Here is an 8,813-nt window from a genome sequence, read left to right as displayed (position 1 = left end):
TGTTAGCCAGGATGGTCTGGATCTCCTGACCTCGTGATCCGCCCGTCTCGGCCTCCCAAAGTGGTGGGATTACAGGCTTGAGCCACCGCGCCCGGCCTATTTTACGTATTTAAATCAGTCCAAGTTATTGCCCACAGTGATGCTCCCATCGTCGGCCAGTGGGAACATCTTCTGGTTGGCTCCTGAGAGGGACCACTCACTTTCCAGACCCTCCAGGACCTGAGGCCAGGCTGAGATGATGCTCACAGGACTCGCATACTGACCGGAACCCCGCCTGATCACACAGGAAGTCCACTGGAAACCCTCTTGGAGCCCACTGGAAACCCTCGTAGAGCCCACCAGAAGTTTAGCGAAACACCCTCAACTTCCGTAAGAGCGCAGGAAGTTTGACGGAAAACCGCCGGAAACGGACAGAAAGGAGTCCCTGCGACCCCGTAACCTCCTGTGGCGCCCCCTGTTGGCAGAGTCGTAGCGAGGCCGAAATGAGGTCCTCGACGTGGCTGAGTGAGCATCCCGGCTGCCTGTGGATGGGTGGGTGTGGGGCTGAGAGGCGACGACAGTGGGGAGCTTCCTTAGCGATCCTGGGCTTCTCGGGTCAGGCCGACTTCAGTGCGGGCTGGAGGCCATGCACAATACCAAGCGCATGGCGTGGTCCTCAGCTGCCTCGGGACTGGCTTCGCCTCTGCTCCTGACCCTGGGATTGGGGCCAAAGGTTTTGGGCAGTGGCAGCAGCAGGAGGAAGTAGTACCTGGAAAACGTGTCTCCTGATTCGACCCTTCCTGTCTGGAGGGCTGGGCTGTGGTTTGTTCCCATAGCAACGAACAGGGCTCCCCTGGGCACCAGCCCCTTAGATACGGTGTGCCCCGGGAGGGCGCTGCAGGAACTACAGGTCCCTCTGGTGGGAAGGGAGGCGGGAGGTGGGCTGGGGCAGCCCGACTGGCCTGCGTGGATACACTACACTTCCTGGTGGGGGACAGGGTGAAGAGGGTTGGTCCCCACCTCTGCCTTGAGCAGAGCTTCCAGTAGGTGAAGCAGTGGGGGTCTCCTGTCTGCCGGAAGGATGGGTGGGGCTTCCACATCTCAGCCCAGTAGGGTGGACTGACCGGTCCTCTGACCTCTGGCTCCTTGGAGGGACTGGCCTGAAGTGGGCCCTGGCATCCCCAGCCTCCTCTAAACCACCTCCCTGGAACATGTGGGACAGGAACCCAAGCGGCATCTGAGGAGGGCAGGTTCTGCCAGGCACAGAGGGCTCCAGCGTGATTGCCACTGGTTAATGACCTGCCACCCCCGCCCCCCCAACCTCTGGTGCCGTCCAAGGACTCTGACCCCAGTGCAGTGTCTGTAGGGAAGAGGAGCCATGGGGCTTCGGGCAGGCCCCATCCTGCTGCTGCTGCTGTGGCTGCTGCCAGGTGAGGGGTGCGCCTCTGTCTTCTCCTCCCTCCCACCCCCTGCCAGCCTGTGTGCTCCCCTTTGCTCTCTTGCTTTCCAGGGGCCCATGGGGATGTGCTGCCTTCAGGTACCGTAGACATCTCATCCCTGCACTCAGCCAGCCCCTACTCCTGGCCAGGGAGGACTGGCCCCAGGGGACATGCAGAGGCCCTTGGCCCCGGGAGCCTCATCCCTGGACATCAAGGGCTGAGGGATGTCAGAAGGTGTTAGGGTAAAGAGTGAGACCGGTAGGGAGGGGCTTTCTGAGAGAGAAGAAAGCTGAGGTCTCCCACCTGCCCATCCCTCTGCAGAATGCGGCCACTCCAAGGAGGCCGGGAGGATTGTGGGAGGCCAAGACACCCAGGAAGAACGCTGGCCGTGGCAGGTTGGCCTGTGGTTGGCCTCAGTGGGGCACATATGTGGGGGCTCCCTCATCCACCCACGCTGGGTGCTCACGGCCGCCCACTGCTTCCTGAGGTGAGTGGCGCTGGGTGGGGGTGCTCCTCGCCCCTCCCCTCAGCGGCTGCCGGCAGCGGGCCATGTTTCCGTTCCCCTCTCAGGTCTGAGGATCCCAGGCTCTACCGTGTTAAAGTCGGAGGGCTGACACCCTCCCTTTCAGAGCCCCACTCGACCTTGGTGACTGTGAAGAGGCTCCTGGTCCACTCCTCATATCGTGGGGCCACCACCAGCGGGGACATTGCCCTGATGGAGCTGGAATTCCCCTTGAAGGCCTCCCAGTTCAGCCCCGTCTGCCTCCCAGGACCCCAGACCCCCCTCACCATTGGGTCCCTGTGCTGGGTAACAGGCTGGGGGTCCACCCAGGAGAGAGGTAAGGGGAATATGCATTCACCAGCTCCCACTCCTAGCCAGGGAGGACCAGCCCAGGGACCACGCGGAGCCAGCCTGAGTGGTCTCCACAGACCTTGGTCCGCATGTTTATCTTCTCTCCCCTCCCACCCCACCCTGAAGCTGGGAACACTTGGGGCCAGGAACCATACTGTCCAGACTGTGGGACTCCTCTTGGCCAAGGTGACCAGCATATTAGATTTTGGGGATCTTGAGCCAGTGTCCAGGATTGTGCCCATGGTGGGATGAATAAGCCAAGGCTAAGAGGTCATGAGATTAGCCAGGGTCATGGGAGAGGATCTGGGCTTGAGCACTGCTCCCTGACCCCACTGTCTCCTGGTTTAGGAGTTGGGACGGGCAGGGTGGGTGGGCAGAGATAGGAGGTGCAGCCTGCCACCATCCCAGGTGAGAGGGAAGAGGCTCACCTGATGGGGACGAGGCTTGAGGTGGGCTCAGGCTGGCCCCCGCATCACATCCAGCCCTGGCGAGTGTCCTTCAGGAGGTGGCTGTGCCCCTCCTGGACTCGAACGCGTGTGAGCTGATGTACCACCTGGGAGAGCCCAGTCTGGCCGGCCAGCGCCTCATCCAGGACGACATGATCTGCGCTGGCTCTGTCCAGGGCAAGAAAGACTCCTGCCAGGTGACTGCAGCTTCTGGTCACCCCATGCAGAAGTGTGGGCTCTTTAGGCTCACCCTGTCCTGGGCTCTGTCCCCATGTTCCCCGCCTCAGGGTCTCCAGAGGGACCAGAGTCCTTGCCTGGCTCCTTGGCCTCAGCAGCAGATTCTTGAAGGCACTTGGGGCCCAGGTGTCTCCCTCAATGCAGACCTCATGGGGCCCTCCCTCTCTCTCCCCCAGGGTGACTCCGGGGGGCCGCTGGTCTGCCCCATCAATGATACGTGGGTCCAGGCTGGCATTGTGAGCTGGGGATTCGGCTGTGCCCGGCCTTTCCGGCCTGGTGTCTACACCCAGGTGCTAAGCTACACAGACTGGATTCAGAGAACCCTGGCTGAACCTCGCTCAGGCATGTCCGGGGCCCGCCCAGGTGCCCCTGGGTTCCTCTCAGGCATCTCTGGGTCCCATCCAGGCACCTCCAGGTCCCACCCAGTGCTGCTGCTTGAGCTGTTGACCGTACGCTTGCTTGGGTCTCTGTGAACCCTGAGTCATGAAGTCCAGGGTCCCCCTTCTGGTAGGATTGATGGAATCTAATAATAAATATTGTAGGTTTTTTTAATGTGTATTTTATGTGTTTGGTTTTCTAGCAATTCATTTTTATTCTTTACAAAAACATCTGGCTGTGGTAGGTTGGGAGAGCATGGTGCCTGCCCCGGGCAGTGTCTGCGGAACATCTTCATCAATAGGGTCACGGTGTCCAGACTTGCTCAGGACGGTCTTGGGCGATGCCTATCCTGTGTTGTTAGATAAGATCCCTGTCCCTCTCAAAAGTGTCCCAAAAGGGCCGGGCGCGGTGGCTCAAGCCTGTTATCCCAGCACTTTGGGAGGCCGAGACGGGCGGATCACGAGGTCAGGAGATCGAGACCATCCTGGCTAACATGGTGAAACCCCGTCTCTATTAAGAAATACAAAAAAAACTAGCCGGGCGAGGTGGCGGGCGCCTGTAGTCCCAGCTACTCGGGAGGCTGAGGCCGGAGAATGGCGTGAACCCGGGAGGCGGAGCTTGCAGTGAGCTGAGATCCGGCCACTGCACTCCAGCCTGGGCGACAGAGTGAGACTCCGTCTCAAAAAAAAAAAAAAAAAAAAAAAAGTGTCCCAAAAGTGGGAGGAAGAGTTATATAGTCACCGTGACTCAGCCAGTGCAAGAGCTGGAGCTCCTTGAAGCCCACGGATTTTCAGTCTCAGGCATTCTTGTGTAGTTGCCATGGCCACCAACTGTCCAATAATAGGCCTTGTTCTCCCAGCTCCGGCCCACGGAGTGTCCATGCCCTCCCCCACCACCCTGCCCTCTGCTGCCTGCAGCCAGTGGGGGCCCTGGGGGCTGTTTCAGGCGTGAACAGGGGCTTTGAGGCCATTGCTAGTGTGGTGGGCAGCGCCCTCTGCCTGTGTCTTAGAAGCATGGGCAAAGCAGTGCCTGGCAGAGCCAGTTCCACACTTGCAGGGAGGGGTCCATTTGGAAGCTCGAAGCCTATGTCAGTTTAAGAAACTCTCCCGTCTCTGTGAGACAAGGTGGCTGGGCTTTCACTCCAGTTTGGCACCAGGTCTGGGGGAAGGACCCTCTGCTTGGGTAGGGCACAGTTGGGCCAGCCTTTGTCCCATCGCCACTCCCCTGCCCTGGAGGTGGCTGTTGGGAGCACCCCATGGAGGAGAGGGGCTTTGAGGTCGCAGGTGAGTGGGCAGTGGAGTTGTCACCCCAACGCCTCAGCCCTCCCAGGGAGCACCCTCAGCTGGGTGACCTCTTAGAAAAATGAGGTTGTTCTACTGCACTAGAAGACTGGATGCTCTAGAATCATCCCTCCTTTTGGCAGAGCTTGCAGTGAGCCGAGATCGCGCCACTGCACTCCAGCCTGGGCGACTAAGCGAGACTCTGTCTCAAAAAAAAAAAAAAAAAAAAGAATCATCCCTCCTTTTGCTGTGGGCCCGCCTTCATAAGGTCCTGTTCTCCCCCAATGGCCTCGCCTCCTTCCAACCCCTCTGCCTTCATCCCGGGATGGACGGCGTCCTGGAGGGACTCATTGGATCCGCCAGGAGCTCATCCTCCTGGGTGGAAGTTTCTGGCCTCTCAGTTTCTCTGTTTTGTCTCACAACTTTCTCTTGCTCATCACTTTCATGCATCAGTTTGCTAATGGATTCTCCGGCTCTTCACTCATAAATAACTCCTTCCAGAAATCTAGTGAGGAGGGAAAGTGACAGATTAAAACAAAGTCCTCACTTCTGGATTTCTGCTTAAATGTTAGAGTCGGCAGTCCCTCCTCACACAGGCCCGAAGCACCAAGGATGTCTCAGAAGCGCTAAGCCTCCCTCCTTACATATCAGCCCCTTCAGTTTCTCTCTCCTTTTTTCTTTTGTGATAGGATCTTGCTCTACTGCCCAGGCTGGAGTGCAGTGGCTCGGTCTCAGCTCATTGCAGCCTCGACCTCCTGGGCTTAAGCGATCCTCCCACCTCAGCCTGCCTGGGCATACACGTGCACACCACCACACTTGGCTAATTTTTGTATTTTTAGTAGAGATGGGGTTTCACCATGTTGCCCAGGCTGGTCTTGAACTCCTGACCTCAAGTGATCCGCCCGCCCCAGCCTCCCAAAGAGTTGGGATAACAGGCGTGAGCCACCATGCCCAGCCTACCCCTCCAGTCTCTTCCCCAGATGACCATGACCAGGGCTGCTATGCCCTCAGCCCTGTGCCAGGATCCACTCCCATCCAGGAGGCCCCTGTCCAGGCTGTGTGCCTGTCTGTGTGTGGATGTGTCTGTATGTGGGTGTGTATTTATGTGTGTGCCTATGTGTGGATGGGTGTTTGTGTGTTTTTATGTTCATGTGTGTGTGTGTGTCTGCGTGTCTATGTGTCTCTGTGGGGTAGGTGTGTGTGTATGTGTATGTGTCTGTGTGTGTGAGTGTGGGTGTGGGTATTTGTGTCTGTGTATGGGTGTGCATTTGCATGGGTGTGTATGTGTGTTTCTGTATGGATAGGTGTGTGTGTCTCTGGGTGTGTGTGTGTGGTGGGTGTGTATTTGTGTGTGTATGTATGTATGGGTGCGTGTGTGTGTGTCTCTGTGTGGGGGGTGAGTGTGTATTTGCGTGTATGTGAATGGATATTTGTGTGTGTGAGTGTGTCTCTGTGTGGATGGGTGTGTATTTGTGTGTGTGTGTGTCGGTGGGTGTTTTTGTGTGTCTCTGTGTGGGTGGGTATTTTTGTGTGTAGGTGGGTATCTGTGTGCTTGTCTGTGTGTATGTGTATTTGTGTGTGTCTCTGTATGAGTGGGTGTGTATTTGTGTGTATGTGTGTCTGGGTGTGTATTTGTGTGCGTGTGTGGGTATTTTTGTGTGTATGTTTGAATGGGTGTGTATTTGTGTGTGTTTGTGTGTCTGTGTGGTCCTCAGCATCCCCCACATTTCCTGGCAGTGGACAGCACGCATGCTCCTCGACCCCCACCGTCAGGGGAAGCCTGCTGAGCCTCTTTTCTCTCCGAGGTGTCTGACACCTGCCAACGGTGAGTTAGAAGGAAGGGGCCTCAGCCAACAGCAAAAGCCACAGGAGGATTTTTCCCACCTGACTTGGGCTGTGTTGCACACACAGCCCTCTTTGTCTTCTCTTTCTCTGGCCCCTGACACAGGTGCTGTTTGTGGAGGACTTAGGAGACTGGTGCTTCTGCTTGGGAAGCCCCTCCTGCCCGGGGCTTGTTGGAAAGACACAGAGGGTTCTCCTGGTGCCTGGGCCGGGGGCTGGGTGCAGGTCCGAGACGGTGGTAGGTGCAGACGTGAGTCCAGGTGGCATCCAAGGTGCTCCACTTCCTCCAGCAGCTCCTCTTTTTTTTTTTTTTTTTTTTTTTTTTTGAGACAGAGTCTCGCTCAGTCGCCCAGGCTGGAGTGCAGTGGCGTGATCTTGGTTCACTGCAAGCTCTGCCTCCCAGGTTCACACCATTCTCCTGCCTCAGCCTCCTGAGTAGCTGGGATTACAGGCACCTGCCACCGCGCTGGGCTAATTTTTTGTATCCTTAGTAGAGACGGGGTTTCACTGTGGTCTCAATCTCCTGACCTCATGATCCGCCCACGCCAGTCTCCTAAAGTGCCGGGATTACAGGCGTGAGCCACCGCGCCCGGCCCTTCGAGCAGCTCCTCTTAGGCCCCGGCTGCCTGGCCCACTCTGACTGCACGGCAGCCAGCACCAAATGTCTCTCAGTAGGACTCCCAGCTTGCTGGTCGGCGTGTCTGTGGGCCCAGTGGACTGCAGGAGGCCTTGGGACTAGTGACGCTGTTTAGAGACAGGTCAGGGCGGGAGCTGCACAGTTCAGTGTTGTGTAGGAGGAAACAATTCAAACGCCCCTGCAGGGCTGAGCTGGTGTGGGGATGAGGAAGTGGCCACAATGGACTCAGGTGTTCTGGAAGGCTGACAGGCTGACTTCTGTCCCAAGGCCAGAGCCGCCCAGGATTGGGGAATGTTTGGCCAAGGGTGAGAAGCAGGAGCAGAGGCAGGGACCCAGCACAGGCTGAGCAGTTCCTTCCTCACCCTGGAGCCCAGGGTGCAGGCCTGGCACGCACCTTGTCTCTGAACTTGTAGTGAGTCGATGAAAAGGAATTTTCAGGATCACAGCAGGCTCTGCCAGCGGTACTGTGGGCGTGTGGACCTCGGAGTTTCAGGACAAGAAAATCACATGTTGTGTGGCGGCTGAAGTATTTGGGCACTTGGGGACCCTCAGGAAAGAACCTCCCCACACAATGGTGGGACTGGGCCAACACCTGAGCAGGAAGTGGTAGGAGGACTGTGGGATTGGGGTTTAAATTCCATGACTCACTCACTCAGCCTGGGCTTCCTTGTCTGTAAAAATGTGAGATTAACACCCATCCCAAGGATGTTTGTGATGATTAAATGAAGCAATACTTGTGTAAGCACTTGCCATTGCGCCTGGTCCAAAATCGGATCATGATGAACGCTAGTGTCTTGTCTTTCCTCTCCTTTTCTTTTTTTCTTTTCTTTTTTTTTTCTTTTCCTTTCTTTTTCTTTTTTCTTTTTCTGAGACAAGGTTTTACTTCTGTTTCTTAGGCTGGAGTGCAATGGTGTGATCTCAGCTCACTGCAATCTGTACCTCCTGGGCTCAAGCAATTCTCCTGTTTTAACCTCCCAAGTAGCTGGGACTACCGCACCCGGTTATGTATTTTTGTAGAGGCAGTGTCTTGCCATGTTGCTTAGGCTGGTCTTGAACTCCTGGGCTCAAGTGATCCATCTGTCTAGACCTCTCAAAGTGCTGGGATTACAGGTGTAAGCCACTGTGCCTGGTCCTGCTAGTGTGTTTTCTATCCATCTATCCACTCACCCACCCACCCACTTACGCATCCATCCATCCATCTACTCACCCACTCACCCACCCACCCATCTACTGACTCATAAATTCATCCATCCATCCGTTCATCTACCCACTCACCCACCCACCTACCCACCTATCCATCCACCCACTCATCCATCCATCCACTCACCTATCCATCCATCCATCCATCCATCCACCTATCCATCCATCCATCCACCCACTCACCCACCCACCTACCCATCTACTGATATCCATCCATTTACTGACTCACCCACCCATCCATCCATCCATCCATCCATCCATCCCCTCATCCCAGAAAAAAAAAGATTCAAATCACAGGAGACTTACTAGCACTCTAGTAATACTGGCACACATACACAAAACACTTCAGCAGAAAGTGGTTTCCACAAGCAGCGCTTGGAACCCAGTTCTTTTCCTTTCCTTTCCTTTCCTTTCCTTTCCTTTCCTTTCCTTCTTTCTTTGAGACAGAGTCTTGCTCTGTCACTCAGGCTGGAGTGCAGTAGTGCAATCTCAGCTCACTGCAACTTCCACCTCCCGGGTTCA

The 8,813-nt window shown here is 56.2% G+C and overlaps 1 protein-coding gene across 1 annotated transcript; it reads left to right on the top strand.

The window, feature by feature from the left end:
* The first annotated feature begins 1,357 nt into the window (after positions 1–1,357).
* On the top strand, positions 1,358–3,502 carry LOC105541572 (serine protease 30-like). The gene is made up of 6 exons (XM_011982656.1): positions 1,358–1,409; positions 1,490–1,516; positions 1,740–1,905; positions 1,989–2,257; positions 2,754–2,914; positions 3,131–3,502. The coding sequence occupies exons 1-6, from the start codon at positions 1,358–1,360 to the stop codon at positions 3,425–3,427; spliced, it is 972 nt and encodes a 323-aa protein (XP_011838046.1). The 3' UTR covers positions 3,428–3,502.
* The last annotated feature ends 5,311 nt before the right edge of the window (positions 3,503–8,813 follow it).

The sequence above is a fragment of the Mandrillus leucophaeus genome, unplaced genomic scaffold (assembly GCF_000951045.1).
Source record: "Mandrillus leucophaeus isolate KB7577 unplaced genomic scaffold, Mleu.le_1.0 Scaffold240, whole genome shotgun sequence".
Classification (NCBI taxonomy): Eukaryota; Metazoa; Chordata; class Mammalia; order Primates; family Cercopithecidae; genus Mandrillus; species Mandrillus leucophaeus.
This window is presented reverse-complemented; position numbering and strand designations above follow the sequence as displayed.